Source organism: Prunus avium, chromosome 2 (assembly GCF_965620075.1).
Source record: "Prunus avium chromosome 2, drPruAviu1.hap1.1, whole genome shotgun sequence".
Classification (NCBI taxonomy): domain Eukaryota; kingdom Viridiplantae; phylum Streptophyta; class Magnoliopsida; order Rosales; family Rosaceae; genus Prunus; species Prunus avium.
In genome coordinates, this window is record NC_142285.1 from 22,751,209 (window position 1) to 22,773,740 (window position 22,532).

The 22,532-nt window shown below is 36.1% G+C and overlaps 1 protein-coding gene, 2 long non-coding RNA genes and 1 pseudogene across 4 annotated transcripts in view; 2 read left to right on the plus strand and 2 right to left on the minus strand.

The window, feature by feature from the left end:
• The first annotated feature begins 236 nt into the window (after positions 1–236).
• LOC148296638 (receptor-like protein EIX2) lies at positions 237–2,520 on the plus strand (annotated as a pseudogene).
• Positions 2,521–3,894: 1,374 nt separating this feature from the next.
• LOC110773956 (putative pre-mRNA-splicing factor ATP-dependent RNA helicase DEAH5) lies at positions 3,895–9,278 on the minus strand. The gene is made up of 3 exons (XM_088248792.1): positions 8,990–9,278; positions 5,274–8,485; positions 3,895–4,609 (listed from the first exon to the last, which is right to left on the minus strand). Exons 2-3 carry the CDS (start codon positions 8,465–8,467, stop codon positions 4,216–4,218), a joined length of 3,588 nt encoding a protein of 1,195 aa, XP_088104918.1. The 5' UTR covers positions 8,468–8,485; positions 8,990–9,278; the 3' UTR covers positions 3,895–4,215.
• A 4,553-nt stretch (positions 9,279–13,831) lies between these two features.
• LOC110773247 (uncharacterized) overlaps positions 13,832–22,532 on the minus strand; it is a 29,669-nt gene continuing 20,968 nt past the window's right edge. Inside the window, exon 4 of the long non-coding RNA XR_015833768.1 lies at positions 13,832–14,139. This is a non-coding gene — a long non-coding RNA (uncharacterized LOC110773247). The remainder of the gene's footprint in view (positions 14,140–22,532) is intronic.
• On the plus strand, positions 16,962–19,000 carry LOC110745379 (uncharacterized). Of its 2 annotated transcripts, none has more exons than XR_002524804.2 (3): positions 16,962–17,481; positions 17,637–17,701; positions 17,959–19,000. It is a non-coding gene; the product is annotated as an uncharacterized LOC110745379 (long non-coding RNA). The 2 variants fall into 2 exon arrangements; XR_015833769.1 differs by having other exon boundaries at positions 16,963–17,481; positions 18,121–19,000.

Below are 22,532 nucleotides of genomic sequence, written 5' to 3' on the forward strand. Positions count from 1 at the left end.
TACTATTTTAACACTAAACCCTAACCCTAGAACGTCAAAAACTATCAACGCGCCACTTTTCTCTCGTTGTCCTCCTCCAATCTGAGTTGATTTTAAGCGAACCCACAGTGACTTGAGCCCTAATTATCTCTCTTCCTGGGGTTCAGAAGCCCAAAATCAAGATTGTTGCATATGGGAAGGAGTCTATTGTAGCAACCAAACTGGCCATGTCATTCAACTTGATCTTGCACATTCTTTCCCTGGTAAGATGATTCAACCTGATAATTTTGAATATTATTTCCGAGGTAAGATGATTAGTCCTAAACTGATTGAGTTGCAGCATTTACAATATTTGCACCTTGCATCCATTGATTTCAATGAGAGCCAAATTCCTGATTTCATTGGTTCTCTAACCAATCTAAGATACCTCAGTCTCGGTTTCTGTAATTTGGTTGGTCAAATTCCAAGTTCGTTTGGAAACCTCACGCAATTGCAACATCTCTACCTCGGCGATAATCAGCTTCAAGCAGAAAACCTCAATTGGCTCCCTGCTCTTTCTTCTTTAACGCATTTGGACCTAAGCGGAGCCAATCTCAGTACTGTTTTGGTTTGGCCAGAAGCAGTACTTAATAAGCTCCCTAAACTAGTGGAGTTGACCTTGCTGAACTGTAGTCTTCCTCCTCCTCCTACTCCAATTCTATCTAGTACTCTTTCCAAAAGAAATTCTTCTACATCTCTTGCAAATGTTGATCTCTCTGACAACCATCTCACTTCTTCAATATTTCTTTGGTTGTCCAACTACAGTACAAGCCTTGTTACTCTTGACCTCTCCATCAATAATCTAACTGGTTTCATTCCCGATTTCATTGGAAACATGAGCTCTCTTGTGAGTCTGGATCTCAGCACAAACTCTTTGGAAGGGGTGGTTTCAGAAACTCATTTCTCAAAACTCTCCAAATTAAACTCTTTAGATTTATCCTCTACCTCACTAGCTTTAAATTTCCATTCTGATTGGATTCCTCCCTTCCAGTTGAGTGACATTAATTTGGTGTCCTGCAAGGTCGGTCCTCTTTTCCCAAAATGGCTTCAAACTCAAAATAAGTCTTCCCAGCTTGATATTTCGAATGCTGGAATTTCTGATATCCTTCCAAGTTGGTTTCGGAGAAATTTTCGTCACGCATACTTTATTAATCTCTCACAGAACCTAATCAGAGGAACATCTGAAGATTTGGCAGTGAAGATTACACAACTAGTTTAGATCCAATGTATCCCTCAACTTGAGCACAAGCCTCACATCTGGATCTCTCTAATAATCACTTTTCAGGGTCGCTTTCTTTCCTATGCGGATCTACAGATATGAGTTTAATATATCTTAATCTTTCAAGCAACAGTTTTTCTGGAGAGCTTCCAGATTGCTGGAGCGATTTGGAGACTCTAGTCATGCTTGATTTGAGTAACAACTCTTTTTCTGGAAAAATTCCCATGACAATAGGCTCTTTATTTCAAATGCAAACTTTGAAATTAAGAAGCAACCGATTTGTTGGAGAATTGCCTTCATCGTTGAAGAACTGCTCAAGTTTAGAAGTTATTGATCTGGGAGATAATAAATTATCAGGACCAATACCTACATGGTTAGGTGTGAGCTTCAAGAATTTGGTTATCCTGGTGCTTTCCACTAATCACTTCAATGGAAGCATGCCCTCACAATTATGCCATCTAACACACATTCAAATTATGGATTTCTCTATGAACAACATGTCTGGAAGCATACCCAAATGCCTCAACAATTTGACTACTCTAGATCAAAAAGGAAATTCAATTCTATCCAGCACACATCCTTATACTAGATATCCACGTAGGGATGATTTTTTCCGAAGTTATATTAATTATGAGAATGATGCAAGCTTCATATGGAAAGGAAGAATGCAGACATACAAAAGCACTTTGGCCCTTGTGAAGAGAATTGATCTCTCAAGCAATAGATTAACAGGGGAGATTCCAAGTGAAATCACTCATCTTGTTGAGTTGGTTTCTTTAAACCTTTCAAGAAACCAGTTAACAGGTCAAATAACTCCAAAGATTGGAAACTTGCAGTTATTGGATTCTCTTGATTTGTCAAGAAACCAAATAGATGGAAGAATTCCGACAAGCCTTGCTCGGATAGATCGTCTTAGTTTCTTGGACTTGTCATATAACAACTTGTCTGGCAAAATACCAACAGGCACTCAACTCCAAAGCTTTGATCCCCTTGATTATGCTGAAAATCCTCTACTCTGTGGACCTCCACTTAAAAAGATGTGTGCTGATCAAATTGAGCCAACTGACTTGAGCAATGAAGAGGATAAGGATGAGTTTATAACACTGGGATTTTACATCAGTATGGGGATTGGGTTTGCTGCTGGATTTTGGGGCGTTTGTGGCACTTTGATATTCAACAAGTCATGGAGATACGCATACTTCAAGTTCTTGAATGATTTAAATGATTGGCTTTATGTGAGGATAGCTTTGATTAAGCGGCAACTAAAGTTAGCATATGCTTAATAGATAAGCTCGCAGCGGTACTCTTTCTCTGTCATCATTAATTTCGTTTTATAATTATTTTTTCCTTTTCTCCAAACTAACGGGTATTAATTTGTTTACTTTGATATTTAGCTGCAGCATATAAATTAGGAGAAAAGTAGCTGTAGCTGAATGCGTCCTTTTAGTTCAAGTGTGGAAGATTTACAGTACGCGCACACACGTGTCTGGAGAAGAGTTTACAAGTTAATTTGGAGTGCTTAGTAGGAATAAATATGATTTATATTGGTGTTAATTACTTGTCAGAACAATTAATACGGAGTTCTCCGGTTTATGTATTTTTTGTTTGTTTATTGAGAGAAGTAAACAGATCCATTCAGATCCAATCATAACAGAGGCAATTATAATTATACATGAAGAACACTGCCCCATAGGACGGTTCTTGCAAACAATAAACCATACAAATAAGCAAGATAGTACAATTTAAGCAAGAATAGTGAGCAAAACTCCACTGATATTTTAATCCAAGCTCACTCCGATTACTGTATTAATTCCAGCTATAGTGTTATTTTAATTAACTAAGCCAAAGCCAAAGCGGACTTGATTTCAAATTACAATGTGTGGCTCTGTTTTGGTCATCTATTTGCAACGTACAGCTTCTCCTTGTAAATGTGTGGCTCTGTTTTGGTCAATCTTTCCTTTCATAATTCAACATCTTGTTCTGGGCACATGGTAGAAGATGCCTTTTTGTAAACAGACTTTCTGTATTTGGTCAGGCTTGCAATGCTCTATTTTGTGGATTTTAAGATTACTTGTGAACTGCAAAATGCCTTGTACCAAAGTTTATGTATAAAATGTGTGCTAAATCTTGTGTGTGGAGTAATCACAAGCATTTTCTCTCTTTTCAATTTGTAGAAATGTTCAAGTTCTTGCCCATTACTTGCAGATATATAGTGTTGTGTAGCATAAGGGCTCCAACATATGCAATTCCATCTGCAGGCCAATCACTGCTTTCTCTTGGATATTACAAACATTTGTAGAGCCATAACGAAAACTTGGTAGGCAAAGCCAAATACTTGCATTGACCATTTGCTTAAACTTGATAAGCTAGCAAGGGGCTTGTAGCTCAAGCGGTTAAAAGCATCTATCCCTGTACTCGAGGTCCGCTAAACATGTTGGTCTCTAAAAGAGGTTATAAAACTAAATGGTTTATTTATCCATACTTTTCTTGGCTTAAAGCCTGAAGCCACAGAATTGAATTTACCAGTACAATGATATCTGATAACTGATTCTTCAACTTCTTGGGGTAAAACCCAGACCATGCTAACAAACTAGCATCAGAGAAGGGCATAAATATTTGAATGCTAAAATACATCAAATATTGAATGCCTTAATACATTCAAGAACGCACTGATTCTTTCATTTCCTAACAATTCATTGTCCAGAGAACAGAACAACTAATATCTCCTAAAGTAGAAATCAAGAAATAAAATAGCTTTTAAATTACACAACAGATTCTACCCCCAGCTTGCTTGCAGTAAGGAAAATAAGCAATTGATGACGCCCTTATTGCGACATTGAAGGAATTTCATGAGGATGTTAAAAAGTAATGAGGCTGCCCAAATTTTGCACTCAAATGTCAAAAATTAGCTCTAGTAATTACAAGATATTCACATTGAATCCATACAGAAAAACCAAAAGCAGCAGATGACACACATATCAAGCACGTCGCTTACTAAGACGCCAAGAGTTAGGTTCATGGTATCTATCATATAGCGGTTCAATACGTTCTTGACGCTTGCGCTTGCTCATCTTGGTGGGATCTGACACTTTGAAGAACCTGGGTGCCAGTTCCACAAGCCATTTGGGGTCGACGACCGTCACCTCGCGCATGTACTCCTTTGTGGTCATAACCAGCTCATGGTAGATCACCCAATCTGGTTGTCTCTGGAAGAGGGCGCTGCTTGGGTGTATATAAACTGGTTGGTTCTCCACTAGGGTTCTATAACCCTCCTGTGGGTCCTTTCTAGCACCGTGGAAGAAAAACCCTGCCGTAATTGCCTTCCTGATCTTTGTAAAATTCTTTCCAGTACTCACAACATCTAGTTTATATCTGAAATTCACAATTTATTGTCAGAATGCAATTTCATCTTCAAATAAGAATACTCAACTTAGAAATCGTTGATCACTGTTATAAACTAAAGCAAGGGGTGCTAGTAGAGACATTGGCATGACAAACTTATGCTAGGTTTTTATACACAAACTTATCCTAGAGCTTACATGACAATGCTATGTCAATCAATGAAACAAACAATTCCGGTATCAAAATGCCTAACATGTCCGCACAAGAGAGCACATTTGAAGAGCATATACTGGCAATTTAGCTATACACAAAAGAGTAGTTATAATTTATAAAGATACTATAATTAACCACTGAAAAAATGGTGGAAAAAAGCACTTCTGCTAATAATGCTCTGAAAACAGTGTATGTAGTAAAATCAACATGACAACTCGTAATGACCTATTCGCTGCTCAGGTACCATATATCTAGATTTTAAAACACAAACTAGGCCTGAACAACATTTCAGCATTTCCATCAAGTACAGACAGCAAAAGGCATGCCTAATTCACGACTACTGCAAAAATACAATGTACCAAACATGAGCAAACCTAGAACATTAATCTACATCTTTTAAAACCATTCATGCTCATGTTCAACCAGAAAAAAAGATATATGCAACCACGAATACACATCAAGATAAATTAGAAGAACATACTTGTCCATGATGCTGAGAAGCTGTTTTCTGACATCCTGTGCCCTCCTCAAGGATCGAGATTGAACAAAGTTCTCAAAACACCATGGCCCTGAAAAATTCTTAGCTTTCCATGCCTCATAGACTGCAAGTAAAGTCAGATGATCTCCCTCTGGCTGGAAAAACTTGGCTCTCTTCTGATCTGCCTGGGCTTGTTTTTCCCTAGGCCTGTAAAAAATATTACCAGTCTGAATCATTGCAATGATGGTCAAGATCTCATCACTGCATCCAAGGTCCACACTGGCCAGTAGCATCTTAGACAAGGGTGGATCCAGAGGAAACTCAGCCATTTTCCTACCCAATTTGGTGAGCAGCCCCTCCTCATCCAGTGCTCCTAAACTGTACAATTGTTCCATGGCAGAAATGAGTGCTTGGGGTGAAGGAGGATCCATAAAATCAAAAGACAAGAGATCATTTATCCCCATGGCTTTCATCGTAAGCGTAGTAAACCCAAGATTTATCCTCTGGATTTCTGGAATTGAAGTAGGGGACATCTCATTGCGGTATGCACTCTCAGTGTAGAGGCGGTAACATTTCCCAGGGCCTGTACGCCCAGCACGCCCAGCTCGTTGCTTGGCTGATGCTTGGGAAATTGGAGTTATGACCAGTGAATCTAGCCCCTGCTTTGGGTTATAAACATTTTGCTTTGCAAAACCAGGATCAATGACATAAAATATCCCATCAATGGTCAGTGATGCCTCAGCAATATTAGTAGCCACAACTACTTTCCTCTTACCTGGTGGGGCAGGATCAAATATCCTCGACTGCATTTCACTAGGAAGGGCACTATACACTGGTAGGATAATCAACTCAGGGACATTTTTACCAAGACCTTTCATCCTCTCATAAAGAGACTGGCATGCAAAATCAATCTCTTCTTGTCCAGTCAAAAAAAGAAGGATGTCACCTTCAGGTTCTGTCAAGTGTATTTGTAGAACGGTTATTAGAGATGCATCAAGGTAGTCACTTTCCGGCTGTTTAGTGTAGAGTATCTCTACAGGAAAAGTTCTCCCAGGGATAGTGAAGATGTTACAGTTGAAGAAATAACCGGAAAACTTCTCCGCATCCAAAGTAGCAGATGTGACAATCAAACGAAGGTCTGGTCTCCGCTTCACAAGCTTCTTCAGTAGTCCAAAAAGAACATCTGTGTGGATTGTCCTCTCATGAGCTTCATCAAGCATGACCACAGAATACTGAGAAAGGTTCTCGTCAATCAAAATCTCCCTAAGAAGCATACCATCAGTCATGTACTTGATGACAGTATCCGGACCAGTGCAATCCTCAAAACGAATTGCATAGCCGACTTCCTCTCCTAAACGACAACCAAACTCTTCAGCAACCCTCTTGGCCACAGACATGGCAGCCACCCTACGTGGCTGTGTACAACCAATCTTACCCATTGTCGTGTAACCCGCTTCTGCAAGATACTGCGTTACCTGTGTTGTCTTACCTGAACCAGTCTCACCAATGACAACAAGCACTTGGTTCTCATGCACCGCTGCAATCAATTCTTTCTTCAGCTTGTAGATAGGCAAGCTCTGCCTCTGTTCCTGGATTGAGAGTTTTGACCTCTGCCCAAAACTGATGGTTTTCCCAAAAGCATCCTTCTTCCACTCAGGCATATCATATGCCGACAAACCAACACCTCTAAGTTCTTGTGCAAGATGCCTCTCACCAGTCTCTGGCATTGGATCTTCCCAGGGACGATTGAGATCCTTTGGGATAGAATCCAACATGGTTCTTTGCTGCTGCTCACGCACTTCTCTACGCTCCTTAATGAGTGCGGACTGAAGAGCAGCTGCACGACCTAGTGACCCTTCTGGATTCTTAAAGATTTTCACAGGTGACATATCAACAGAATACCTGCTCTGTCCATTTAAAAAGGCTGGCTCATCCTCATTGAGCTCAATCTCAAGCTCTTCCTCAGCTCCCTCTTCTTGATAAAGCATCCCATCGGTTTCCTCATCATACATAGGATACTCTGTAACACCCAAAACACCTGAGGCAATCAACTGTTTGGCTTCCCACTTCTCTGGCGAGCTCATTCTCTTCAATGGCCGCCGTGATGGGCCAACATCATCCTCTTCCACTATCCTAATCCCAGAAAGACCAGTCCTAGTCACAGGTCCATCCTTTGAAAAAGATGGGTTCGTCCTAAGAGCATCATCCTCTGAGCTCTTCTTCAAGGGGAGCAAATCCCTACCTGTATGTTGATCAACATCCCTCATCGAAAGGCTCAACTTCTGACCTGAAATTGAAATCACCTTCACATAAACTTCCTGATCCCTCTTCACCACATCCTTAGCATTACTAATCCGCCGAGTTGCCATCTGTGAAACGTGAACCAGACCCTCCTTCCCTCTTAAATCATTCAACTGAACAAAGCAACCGGTGTCCATCACTCTCGAAACCCTGCCCTTATAAACCTGATACAATTCGGGCTCATCCGAATGGTTCTGGCCATTCCGCCAATCCCTATTACCTCTCCTATCATCACCATCTTCCTTAACATCTCCATCGTCTTCATACCCATCTCTCTTATGCTTATTGTATCGATCTGCATGTCTTCCCCTGTCGTCACCATCATCATTATAATGTGTATCTCTACGCCTCTCATCTCTATCATACCTTTCCCTTCGCCTCTCCCTCCCATCTCTATCTCTACCTCCTCTGTGTCTATCTCGATCTCTATCTCTATCTCCTTCCCTATATCTATCACTACCTCTACGCCTATCTTCTTCTTGCTCTTCGTCTTGTTCTTCTCTTCTGTTTCGCTTTTCCTTGGTCTCCATCTCAATTTCCTTCTCGATGTCCTTGACTCTATCTTTATTATCGGCGACCGCCAAAGCCTTAAACTTGGTCTTCCTACCATCAGAAGCGCTCTCTTTCTTCGAGTCCTTCTCCGGCTTCGGCTTCGGTGGAAGAATAGCGTGAATGATAGTGAGGAGTGTACGGACAAAGTAATCGGGCATCTCGGCACCGTTTTTCTTTAATTTGGTGTCGAACTCGTCCACCGTGTCGCAGTTTCGTCCCAACTCAGTGATGAACTCCGCCAGAACTTTGTCCCCAACCCCTATATGGGTTTCGAGCTCTGAACACACCTTGGAAACCAAGGAAAGGTACTCGAGCTTCTTCAAACCATCGTCAGTGGCAGCCATTATGAACTTGCAGAGGTCCTATTCATATTCAATACAAAAAAATCATGTCAATAGAAATTTCAAAATTTATAAGAAGATGCATAAACCGTATAATATGAACTTGCACAGGCCCTATTCATATTCAACACAAAAAATTCATATCAACGGAAATTTCAATTTATGAGAAGATCATTGTAATCAGTAGCATAAAGTTCAAAATTCATGAATGATAAATTTATCACAATAAAGAAACAATTTCTAGAACTTCAAACTCACGCACCAAAAAATCTAAAATTGCATACCAGAAGGATCTGGAGAGTTAATTCAACTAATAATAAAGTAAACTTGGAATGCCAAAAAAAAAATCAACTAAAACCCTGTAGAACATAAAACCCAGGAAATAAGAAACGGAAGAGAATAAAAAAGAAATATGAAACAAAATCAAGGAAACTGATCGTTCCTAGAGGGTGGGGGTTCAGTGGATCTTAAATCTGTGATGAGATGGGGTCCAAGGATAGAATATATTGCAGTAAGACATCATACTTGGGATGAGATGAGATCGAAGATGGTTGCGCATCAACCGTTGTCACTGTCGAGAGAGAGGAGAGCTTAGCAATATGTATATGGGAGGAAGACGGCGTCGAAAAATGGAGGAGTTGACGGTTGAGATGGGCGGATTGTTCGTCGCTGACGGCTGGAGCGTTTCTGTTTCAGAAATAATCTCAACTGAGATGAGAGATTTTAGCGATTAGGGTTGAGAACTTGAGTTGGAGTGCGCCTGGTGTATCGATACGCCTAAATTTGGAACCTGTGAAACTAGAGAAGCTAATATAATAATAATATCATTTATCTTTCCAAAGGCAAAAGGAATAAGTATTCTAATAAATTACAGAGAAACTTTAGTAAATAGAAAAATATTACGTATGAAATAAAAAGATGAGGAAAATTTTAGAAAATATAGTTAGTGGAGATTTTTTTTTATACAAACAATAATCTAGTTTTTTTATTTCTATAATCATTCTAGGCCTACTTTTATTTTTATTTTTTAACAACAAATAGGATATTGGCACATGAGTTGATCTATAGTATTTTTTACTACTTTTTGTTAGGTTTTTTCTAATTTAAATATTCACTAGCCTCTTTACACGCACTTCTGTGCCTGTGAGAGGCTTTTTTAAAAAAAATTTAAATTTATTTTGGAATTAAAAAAGATAATGGATAGTTGTGTTCTATAAAAATATGATCTATTATTTGATTTTTCTTTTTATTTTAATTTTTAAATATGAAAAAGTTTGAATTTACCATATTATCCTCAATTAATTAATAATTTTAATTCTTAATATTTGCATTAATCAATGGCATTTTCTGGTATTTTAAATGTTTTATCATTCTCTGCCTTTTGCTTTGCATATATGGATATAGATAATAATAAAATACTCCCTTTCATTGAGAAATTGTTATGCATAAAATCGTATACACACCACATTGTATTGAAATGTTATATGGCTAGAAAAATTAAAATGTTATGTTTCGAGAATGATAAATAAACGTTCATCTTAGAAACCATATATCATGCATAAACATGGTGTCCATGGAAGAATCCCATTGTGGAGGCTCATGACCAACTATCATTTGTATGAAATTACTATTTCGGTTAGGATAATTGATGATCATCGATATCAATCATAATATTTATTTAAATTTCTTTTTTTTTCGATAATATTATGTATCTAAAGCATCAACACTATCATCAAACAATATTAATCATTCCAGCATATATTAGTGACTAAACTCTTCTAAGTATCTTGCAATTATCAGATAAGGAGTTAGTAATCACAGAGGAAAATATGCAATTTATATCTTCTGGCTTGGCAATTGCATTTTACATAGGTCGTTTTCGACACTATGGTTCCATTACTATGTAAAGAGGATCTTAATATTTGTAAATTAAAAGATTTTAGTACCCATTTATGAGGTTTTGTAACAGAGTTGAACTTATAGTAAGCAATTAGGCATCAAACATGGAATGTTTATGTGATTAGTACTTGTGTCCTTGGATTGTGTATATATTGTTTGCATGGTAAGTGGAAACCTTTAGAAGATAAGCTCTCTGTTTGAAATCACATCTGTATTCTTTTAAGGTTTAGTGTGAAAGATAAATCATGAAGTAGTCTACTAATGCGATAATGGCTCATATTTTCACATTTTCCTGTCTTCGAAAATTAGTTGCCTCTGTTCTTGAAAACGTATAAAGTGATGGAGAGGTCTTATTATTTTTGGAAAATTTTACAATGTTCTCACATCTTTGTAATATGTATTTGACATTGTACATAGATAATAAAATGAAGGACTTAGATACTTCTTCTTTTTGGTGAAATAAGGGAAACCCCTAGAAAACAACTAAACCCCGCACATAAGTTGAGGCCTATACTTCATGCGACAATGAGGTATGAACTTCATCACATACTCACGATGCATTGCACTTCTTGGTTGGTTTAGTCAATGCTGTTATACTTCATAATTCATATAGATTAGAACCAGATGTTTGCTTTCTCTCTGCTTGTTACCAAATACTTTTTGTGTTTAATATCTTTGTGTAGGGGCGGAGCCACACTAGGACCAGTGTTGTCACGGGCCCTCACTCAATTGTTTTATATTTTAAAAGTAATATACTGTTATGTATTTTTATATGTATATTATTTCAAATACTTTACGTTTTGATATGTACCCACATGTGTTTTGGTAGATCTATTAAGGCACAATGAGGTGCTTCAAATTACCCATTTGCTTAGCTAGTAGTGGTGCACTCCAAGTGTATAGATTACCTTATTTCCATTTTCAACATTTAAGTAAATGTCTTTGTCCTTTTACTTTCATTTATTTTTATATTACTCCATTTACTTAAGTTTACAATGTAAATAAGGAAATACCCCCTATTTGGATTCAAATAAAAATACTAGAAAATCAAATTCCCACCAAATCAAAATATGAAAAATCGGTTTTAGTGCAAAATACGATTTAGGCTAAAAATGATGGCTCATTAAGTCAATATATACTTCATACTAAAATCCCATAAAATCAAGTTTTCTTATTTGATGTGTAAGGAATAAAAGCCGCCAAAAATTATCTTGAGAAAATGATTATTCCAAAAAACCATTTTTCATACTTAGTCAATATTTTTACATAAAACATTTTTTCATGTATGATATGAATATATGAAGGGACCTAAGGTTTTTTTTTTAGTTTGTGAAATTTTGATTTTTTTCTTTCTATTGGGTTTAATGAGGGGAAAAGCTTTAAAGATATTTGCTAAATCGGTACTCTTTGTCTATCTCTTCCAATTTTTCTTTCTCATAATGTATTTGGCTATCCTTTGTTGAGGACAATTATGATTGCAATCAATAAGCAATATAATTCTTGACATATGTGATATATATATACTATTTTTCGTATGTATTGTGAGTTCGAATTTTTGATTCTTTATAATTTGTAAAAGGCCCTCACACACATGAAATCCTGACTTTGTGTGTGTCTAGTTATCGTGGTTCTATGGAAAAACAATATAAGAATAACGAATCTTTTCATCTGTGCTGTTTTTGCTCTCTTTGATATTTACTTTCTCAATGATTTTTTCAAGAATATCACTCACCATGAAACAAGCACTGAACAAAACTCTAAAATACAACTATTCATATATTGCTCGGACTCAAATCATTTTTTCCTCCAACCATACTAACTCAAACGTAACTTTATTAAATTGTTTAAGAATGGTTAATTCCTAATTTTTTTTGCCATTAATTTTCTTGACAAATTTTTTGTTTAAACTTTCGTGATTTAATTTTCTAATTATTTTAACCTTAAAAAATTTAAATTCCAAAACATAATGTAATTTCACACTTAATTGGGGTTTTCTCTTCAATAAGAATGAAAGGAGAATTACCAAAATTAACAAAGTGAGAATGAACAAAAAATGATTTTGGTGGATTATTATTGTGTTTGGAGTGAGTTTTGGTGTTTGATTTGATTTTGATTATTTAATAATACTATTTTGGCCATTGGATTTGATTTTGAGCCATTGGATTTTTTTTTGTACAATTGGATTTGCTCAAATTAAATCTTAGCCGTTAGGTATTTTATAACGATAGAAATTAAATTGGAAAAGAAAATGAAACACTAGTTTGGAGGAAGCCGTTGGATTCCTACGATCCTTTCATCCCAGCTCGTTATGTGTCCTGACGACACGGGCCCCACGTCTTCTCATCCATTAATCCCAACTCAATGAACTTCCTTTTCAAACCCAACAAAAAAATAAGAAGAAAAAAAATGCGATCTGATTTGGATGCTCTTCTTTATCATGCATTTTGTCCAGGATTGCGGACTGATTTTCCAGGCCAAGTGGGCAAAATAGTAGAGATTTTAAAATCAACTTTCTGAACTTAAAATTAAAGTGGCGCGTTTATGAAAAAGTTTCCCTCCCATTTCCTCCCTCTTTTTCCCCCTCACTCCCCTGGAAGAATACCGGTATATATTTTTCATTTTCGGAATTTCCATTTTCCCTCAACTCAAACGTCATTTTCTCTTGTCATCCTCCTCCTTCAATCCAACTCACACCCATTTTTTGCTCAAAGCTTCTAAAACTACTACTTCGTTGTAATTGGATATTATTGATTTGATGGGTAGGGGGCGAGCTTATGTTGATGACGATATTGATGAAAGTAAGTTCAAGAATTCGGAAGCAATGAACCGCTACAAGAAAATCTTCAGTGTTCAACGTGTGACGGTTGAGCGGGAGGTCAAATTGAGTGACTTCGAGGATCTTGGGCTTCCTAGAATCTTCAAATCAAGAGGTTGGCTTTTGGCAATGGGTCCTTCAGAGCCTGCTAATATCCAGATTGTCCGAGAATTCTACGCAAACATTCCTCCTTTCTCCGCCGAGCAGAAAAACCCACCTGGGTTGGGCCCTTTTGATACTTGTTTGTGGGATGAGACTCTGCATTTCTCCAGCGGTCGAGAATACCCTGACTCATTTGATGTGTATTTGCGAGGTAAGGTGTTGAATTTCTCTGTTTCTGGCATTGCACAGTTGCTTAAACTTGCTAGGCCAAACCCAAATGAAAAATCACCTGGTTTTCCTGGGCTTGTTGTTGATAATCTTGACTTGAAGTTGGTGAAATCTACTTTGGGTTGGAACAAGAGGGTCAGGGTTTTGCGTGAAAATCGACTGAGTGATTTGTACAAAGTGCTTAACAGCATAGTGAGATATAATATCGATCCTCCTTGTCACGTTATCCCTTCTTTGCTTAGCCCTGATAGAGCTCGCCTCCTTTATGCCATTGGGAACAATGTGCCCATTGATCTGGCCACCTACATTTTTCGTGCCATCTGCCGTGCTGCATTCCCAACTTCCATGCCCGACTCCCTGCCTTTTGCGTCCTTGATCACGCGCTTCGCCATGGCTTCTCACGTGCCAGTTGAGCCTACGGATAAACTTTATTCTCCTTGGTCGCCTTTGGTCAACATGGATATTTTTGGCTATAGCTTTACTCCATCTTCTCCTGCAGTCAAGCAGCCTCAAGCGGTGGTGAGCCACAAGCCCAGTATGGCCCTACTTACCAATGACGTTGCTGAGCACAGGGGTGATGTGCACCCCGTTTCCACCCACTCGGGCATCCCACCTTCTTCGAAACAGCCATCTGCAGGTCAGTCAAATATTAATAGACAGATATTGTGAATCCATTTAATAGACAGATGTTAAGTTATATGTGTGTGTAAAAGAGTTTATAAAGGAGGCTTAATCAAATGTAATGTTCCTTAGATCACGCTTGGACATTCAGCTTATTACTGTAAAATGCATCAAACATGGAATGTTTCTTTGATTAGTACTTATGTCCTTCAATTGTGTATATATTGTTTGCATGGTAAGTGGAAACCTCTAGAAGATAAGCTCTCTGTTTGAAATCACATCTGTATTCTTTTAAGGTTTAGTGTGAAAGATAAATCATGAAGTAGTCTACGAATGCGATAATGGCTCATATTTTCACATTTTCCTGTCTTCAAAAATTAGTTGCCTCTGTTCTTGAAAACATATAAAGTGATGGAGAGGTCTTATTATTTTTGGAAAATTTTACAATGTTCCCACATCTCTGTAATCTGTATTTGACATTGCACATAGATAATAAAATGAACGACTCAGATACTTCATGTGACAATGAGGTGTGAACTTCATCACATTTTGTCTCTTTCTGGTTGTAATAGTCACGATGCATTGCACACCTTGGCTGGTTTAGTCAATGCTGTTATACTTCAGAATTCAGATAGATTAGAATCAGTTGTTTGCTTTCTCTCTGCTTGTTACCAAATACTTTGTCAGTTTAATATCTTTGTGTGTGAACAATATAAGAAAAACGAATCTTTTCTCTTGTGCCGTTTTTGCTCTCTTTGATGTTTACTTTCTCTCTGTGCTTGTGCTGAAGAAATAATGGAGGCTGAAGAAGAAAAAAACGGCCCTAACTCGCATGCTTGTATAAATCCGTTAACTTCAACTTCTGACTCGCATCCAAATAAGAAAGCGAAAAAAGATCCATTGGAACATGCAGCTGGTGAGGTGTCAAAGTTACTGCATGAGTTTTTGGCAAGTCAAATGAAGCTACAACTCAAAGGAGAGGAGGTCCTTGGAGTGGTTTCAAAGATACCTAACCTCAGTAGATTGCAAGTTTTTAAGGCTGTACGCATAATATTGAGTGGTAACCCAGAAGAATTCTCTCTACTGAAATCTCTTCCTAATGTTGAGAAGACAGAGTGGATACTCTTACTTATTAGTCAATCTGAAGGTAACTTTCTTGATGAAAATTGAGCCAATAGCTCAGGGGATATAAAATAGGTCTTAGACATAAAGCCACTTATCAACATTTACTTTCTCTCAGGAAAAGAAGAAAGTTTGAGATACGCTATCCCTTCTGGCCATGGTATGGCTCTCTCTCTCTCTCCCCCTCTCCCTCTCCCTCTCTCTCTCCCTAACTTAATTTCTAGTTCTGCATTTGTTGTTGTTTTAATTTTATGCTTTTAACATATCAAACCAATACTTCACTCTGTAAGATTCCTACTTCATATGTAGATAGAAGAGTGTATATATATTATTGCTTTATCAATCATTGATAGAGTAGTATGACTAATCTATCTTTTTATTCTTTTTCATGTATCATTCTCATTATATACTTGTTCTTGTCCTTGTTCTTATTCACACTCACACTTCCAAGCACTACTGCATAACGTCTTATGTTGGTTACAATTAGCTTCTTGACTTGTTAGCTATGAATTACATGCTTCAAGAACATAACTTATAATCCATTCAAGTTTTCTTGTTTCCTGTTTTGAAAGGAGCTTCTAGGGTTCAATTATGTGGTTCAACTGAGAGATTTGAACTGAAATATCCCAATTGTAAATCCTTCTACTCCAAATTAAAGAGAAAAACAAAAGTATGAACCAATTGGACAGAACATACTCCCTCCTTGAATGAGTTTCAGTAAGAATGCTAGTGTAGCCAATTGGACAGAATTTACTTGCACATACTCCCTCCTTTGATGTAGTTTCCAAGTGCATCACCTTATGATACCTCTTCAAGTTTTCAATTAGTACTGCCTTGTGACATGCCAATTTTCTTCAATGATTATATACAGGGAGCAGAGTGGCCAATTCTTTCCTTTCATAATTCAACATCTTGTTCTGGGCACATGGTAGAAGATGCCTTTTTGTAAACAGACTTTTTGTATTTGGTCAGGCTTGCAATGCTCTATTTTGTGGATCTTAAGATTGTATTAGGCTTACTTGTGAGCTGCAAAATGCCTTGTACCAAAATTTATGTACAAAATGTGTGCTAAATGTGTGGAGTACAAGATTGAAGGTCTTCCTGGAAAAGCAATCACAAGCATTTTCTCTCTTTTCAATTTGTAGAAATGTTCAAGTTATTGCCCATTACTTGCAGATATATAGTGTTGTGTGGCATAAAGGCTCCAACATATGCAATTCCATCAAGGCTGCAGGCCAATCACTGCTTTCTCTTGGATATTACAAACATTTGTAGAGCCATAATGAAAACTTGGTAGGCAAAACCAAATACTCGCCTTCACCATTTGCTTAAACTTGATAAGCTAGTAAGGGACTTGTAGCTCAAGCGGTTAAGAGCGTCTATCCCTGCACTCTAGGTCCTAAGTGTGATTCCCTCCCAATATCGCTTGTAACCAAAAACGAACAAAAAAACTTGATAGGCCAAACCCAGATGAACCTGGTTTTCATAAACTTCTTGTTCAGCTTGATAGTGGCTTATTAGAGTCTAAATGGGTTGGGAAAGTAATGTCCACCAATTTTAGCAGATACCCTTTTGGACAATGTTGAACAGAGCACTTAACTTGATTGTTAATGACTAGGGCCCAAGGGTATATTCTAGGGGGTCAGGATCTAGTGAGAACACTTATATGAGAATTTTATATGAGAACACCGTTGGATATGACTCTGTGAAAAGCAATTGTAAATGAAATGGTTGTACTAGAGTGAGTCATTCAACTTGTTCTCTCTCCTCCCTCCTTCCTAAACAGATGTTCAACCTTTTCACCCTCCCTCCCAATTTTTTCACGCTCCCTCACTTTTTTTTTTCAGACTCCCTCTTATTCCTCTCAATCAATACCTTCTCCTATTTTCTTTGGTCAGAATTGATACATTTCTCTAGAACTCCCCCTCTCCTCTTTCTCTGCCCTCTCAGTTTCTCTCCTTTCAAACTCCTTTCTTGTATTGCTCTCTCAGTTTCTCTGCGTCGATCTCTCTCCTCCTCCTCGTCATCGTCCTCTCTCTCTCTCTCCTCCCTTTCCCTACCACAATTCGAAAATCAAGGTCCAAAAGCCCTATTTACTGCTCTCATTTGATATCTCTTTCATTTTCCTCTTCGTTGTGTCCCTCGCTTTTCGTGGTGGTGGAGGAAAAGGTAGTAATCTGGCAAAGTCATACTGGCGCTCAGAGGTTGGATTTTTACGGCTACCCATCTGGTTGTTCCTACCGTTCTCTATCTGCATCAATATCTTTAATTATGACTTGTTATTTTCATTTTTGATTACTTGATTTTCAATATTCTTTTCTTCATTAATTAATTTGGTCTGTTTGGTTTTGGTTTGATTTTGTCCTCTTTAATTAAATTTGGCAGGCCTTGTTTAAAATTGTAATTGGCTTTGAGATTGGACAAAGGTTGGCTTTCGTGATTCTGTGAAGGTTAGTAATCAAGGTTTTAAAAAAATCTCACTCTGTAAATGTATGTATAGTTATACAATGTATGGTTCAAATGGATGATTGTGATTGGTATTGGTTGTTGTGATTGCCTTAATTGCTATGGTTGCTGTGATTGCTGAAAAAATATGTGTCTTTGGCTAGTAAATGAGAAAATAGATAACCCCACCCAATTGGGTTTTTTATTATGGATTTTTGTCTACTATTTGGCTTTCTAATGCTCTCCTTCTTTCTCTATGCAGCTTGTTTTTCCCCTCCAATTTGCATTTGCATTGCAAAATTATTAAGATGAGAACAAATGTTTGAGTTTATTGTTTTTAAGATAGAAGTTCGTTAATTATGTTTATTTTGACTTTTCTTTTGATCACTAAAGGGTATTTGTGTTTCTTCTGCACAAACAACAGGCGAGGAAAAGAGAAAAGATGGCAAAGCTTAAGGAGGAAATTGCCGTCCAAAAAGCCAAGGAACTTATAGCAATTTTACATATATTTTTTAATTTTTAAAAATTATAAATTTTACAAGTAATGCAATAAAATAATAGAAAAATGACACAAGTTAGAATCTCAAGGCTACAGCGTTAGTTATTTGCCACCAAAATATGTTTCATAAAAGCTTTAAAAGGATTCATTAGAGCTTCAACATTGCTTCATTTACTATTCACTAAAACTTCATAATATTATTTTTATTTTTTAACTAAGAAGTCCTCGTTAGTATTTTTATGAATTTTTAAAGATGAATTCAAAAGACGTAGAAAGTGTTAGATTGAGTTTGTAGAATTTTTTTGGTGCGTATTTTGATGCAATTTAATGAATTATTATGATTTTTGGAAGTTAAAGCATTCAAAAATAGTAATAAACGAAAGAGATTGACAAGTGGCAACACTTGAATAATGCGTTGTCAGTGCTTCTAACGAGTGCCATTCTTAGCGTCATGTGTCATGAGATGTTCATTTTTATGTCTTTACCTTAAAAAGTTGACAAAAAAAAGTCAGAAAATTACACTAAAAACAAACTTCTTGTGACATTATCTTTGACTATTATGCGAGAAAAATCCGAAGTTGAATTTGGGAAATTTAAAGTAATAATTGGAAGAACAGTTGTAATACGGAAGAGTAATGATCTTCAACATAGTGTTATTGTTAGTATAGAAGCAAACTTGACTTTGAGAAATTATTTGAGATTTTTATGAATTTATTATGATTTTTGGAAGTCAATACACATGGCAGTGCCTAATGGGTGTGTCTTCAGAATTTCCAACAAGTGTCAGTATCCCATAGCTCCACGTGTCATTAATGTTTCATTTTTGTGAGTTTATCTTAAAAAATTAATGAAAAATCATTTTTTTGAAATTAAAAAAAATACAATAAAAATTTCTAAAAATTCCTTGTGACATGATCTTCGACTCTGATGCATGAAAATTGAAAATTGAATTTGGAACATTTGACGTAATAATTGTGGTTAAAATTGAAATTTGACTTTGGAAAATTTGAAGTAATAATTGGAGAAAGAGTTATAATTATGAAAACTAGTGATCTTTAACTCAGTGTTATTGTTAGAATGGAAGCAAACTTGACTTTGAGAAATTATTTGAATTTTTCTCATACTGAAAATTATATTTGAAGTCTCAAAAAATGTAGGAAATGTCACAAGGAGTTTAGAGTATTTTTTTGGTGAAATTTTCAGATTTCTAGAAATTCCAGAAATTCCTTGTGACATGATCTTAAACTCTTTTGTGTGAAAATTGAAATTTGACTTTGGAAAATTTGAAGTAATAATTGGAGGAAGAGTTATAGTGATGAAAACTAGTGATCTTCAACTTAGTGTTATTGTTAGTACGGAAGCAAATTTGAGTTTGAGAAATTATTTGAATTTTTCTCTAAGTCAAATTTATATTTTACAACTGAAAATATGAAGAAAATGTTGCAAGGAGTTTGTGGCATTTTTCGGTGAATTTTTCAAATTTTTTACGAATTAATTATGATTTTTGGAAGTCAAAACATTGTAAAATAGTAAAAAATGGAAGAGAATGACACATGGCAGCAGCTGATGGGTGGGTAGTCAGCTTTTTCAACGGGTGTCAGTATCTCGTAGTGCCACGTCTCATTAATGTTTCATTTTTGTGAGTTTAGCTTTAAAAATTCGCGAAAAATCATTACAAAATCAGAAAAATACACCAAAAATTTCTACAAATTCCTTGAAACATTATTTTCGACTCTGATGCAAGAAAATCAAAATTTAACATTGGGAAATTTGAAGTAATAATTGGGGGAAGAGTTATAGTGATGAAGACTAGTGATCTTCAACTTAGTGTTATTGTTAGTAGGGAAGCACACTTGACTTTGTGAAACAATTTGAATTTTTCTCTTAGTAAAAATTATATTTTAAGTCTCAAAAGATGTTGGAAATGTCACAAGGAGTCCGGGGTATTTTTTGGTGAATTTTTCAAGTTTATTATGAATTTATTATGATTTTTGGAAGTCAAAATATTGGAAAATAGTAATAAATTGAACATAATGACACATGGCAGCAGCTGATGGGTGTGTCGTCAGCTTTTCCAGCGGGTGTCGGTATCTCATAGCACCACGTGTCATTAATGTTTAATTTTTGTGAGTTTATCTTTAAAAAATCACGAAAAATCTTTTAAAAAATCAGAAAAATACACCGAAAATTTCTACAAATTCCTTGCGACATTATCTTCGAATCTATTGAGTGAAAATAAAAATTTGACTTTGGAAAATTCGAAGTAATAATTGGAGGAAGAGATATAGTTATGAGGACTAGTGATCTTTAACATAGTGTTATTGTTAGTATGGAAGCAAACTTGACTTTGTGAAATTGTTTGAATTTTTTTATAAGTCAAAATTATATTTTAAGTCTCAAAAGATGTTGGAAATGTCCCAAGAAGTCCGGAGTATTCTTTGGTGAATTTTTCAGATTTATTATCAATTTATTATGATTTTTGGAAGTCAAAATATTGAAAAATAGTAATAAATGGAAGATAATGACACATGGCAGCGGCTGATGGGTGCGTCGTCAGCTTTTCCAGCGGGTGTCAGTATCTCAAAGCTCCATGTGTCATTCATGTTTCATTTTTGTGAGTTTATCTTAAAAAATTCACAAAAAATAATTAAACAATCAGAAAAATACACCGAAAATTTCTACAAATTCCTTGCGACATTATCTTCGACTATGATACTGGAAAATAAAAATTTGACTTTGATAAATTTGAAGGAATAATTAGAGGAAGAGTTGTAGTGATGAAGACTAGCTATCTCCAACTTAGTGTTATTGTTAGTATGGAAGCAAACTTGACTTTGTGAAATAATTTGAATTTTTTTAAAGTCAAAATTATATTTTAAGTCTCAAAAGATGTTGGAAATGTCACAAGGAGTCCGGGGAATTTTTTGGTGAATTTTTCAGATTTATTATCAATTTATTATGATTTTTGGAAGTCAAAAAATTGAAAAATAGTAATAAATGGAAGAGAATGACACATGGCAGAGCCTAATGGGTGCGTCGTCAGCTTTTCCAACGGGTGTCAGTATCTTGTAGCGCCACGTGTTATTAATGTTTCATTTTTGTGAGTTTATCTTCAAAAATTCACGAAAAATCATTAAAAAAATCAGAAAAATACACCGAAAATTTCTACGAATTCCTTGCCACATTATCTTTGACTCTAATACGTGAAAATCAAAATTTTACTTTCAAAAAATTGAAGTTATAATTGGAGGAAGTGTTGTAGCCAGGAAGATAAATGATCTTCAACTTAGTGTTATAGGTAGTACATGAAAAAACTTAAGTTTGAAAAATTATTTCAATTTTTTATGTGTCAGATTTATATTTTACAACTGAAAAGATGAAGAAAATATCGCAAGGAGTTTGTGGCATTTTTCGGTGAATTTTTCGGATTTTTTACGAATTAATTAAGATTTTTTCAAGTCAAAACATTGTAAAATAGTAATAAACGGAAGAGAGTGACACATGGCAGCGTCTGATGGCTGGGTCCTCAGCTTTTCCAATGAGTGTCAGTATCTTGTAGAGCCATGTGTCATTAATGTTTCATTTTTGTGTGTTTATCTTCAAAAATTCACGAAAAATGATTAAAAAATCAGAAAAATACACCGAAAGTTTCTACAAATTCCTTGTGACATTATCTTCAACTCTATTGCGTGAAAATCAAAATTTGACTTTGGGAAATTCAAAGTAATAATTGGAGGAAGAGTTGTAGTAATGAAGACTAATGATTTTCAACTTAGTGTTATTGTTAGTTTGGAAGCAAACTTGACTTTGTGAAATTATTTGAATTTTTCTCTTAGTCAAAATTATATTTTAAGTCTCAAAAGATGTTGGAAATGTCACAAGAATTGGGGAGTCTTTTTTAGTGAATTTTTCAAATTTATTATGATTTTTGGAATTCAAAATATTGAAAAATAATAATAAATAATAGAGAGTAGGGGTGGGCATCAAAACCGGAATACCGAAACCATCCCGAAACCGTGCCAAACCGTGCCAATTTCATGCCATCCCGTTTGGTGTTGACGTGTAAACAGGATGATACCGTGTCATCCCGTTACTGTTTGGCACGACATCGGTTTCACATTTGTGATCCCGGTTGGTGTCATACCGTACCGAACAGTAAATTAGTTTTATTAATTCCTAATTTAATTTAAGTTCTAACCCTATCTGAGTCCACAGAGATTTTGTGTTGTCGACTGCCTCTTTTCTTTCTTTCTCTGCGTTTTTTCCTCCTTTCCTTTCCTCTGTCTGATTCTTCTCTTCTCTTCTCCTTTCTCAACCAAATTGAATCTGTTCCCAAC

What these genes read in the sequence shown, in the direction of transcription:
- LOC110773956 (XM_088248792.1), bottom strand. Translation starts at nt 8,467, where the DNA reads ATGGCTGCCACTGACGATGGTTTGAAGAAGCTCGAGTACCTTTCCTTG. An exon ending in CTTCTCAGCATCATGGACAA is followed by an intron (nt 4,610 to 5,273) that starts GTATGTTCTTCT and finishes TGTGAATTTCAG; the next exon opens with ATATAAACTAGATGTTGTGA.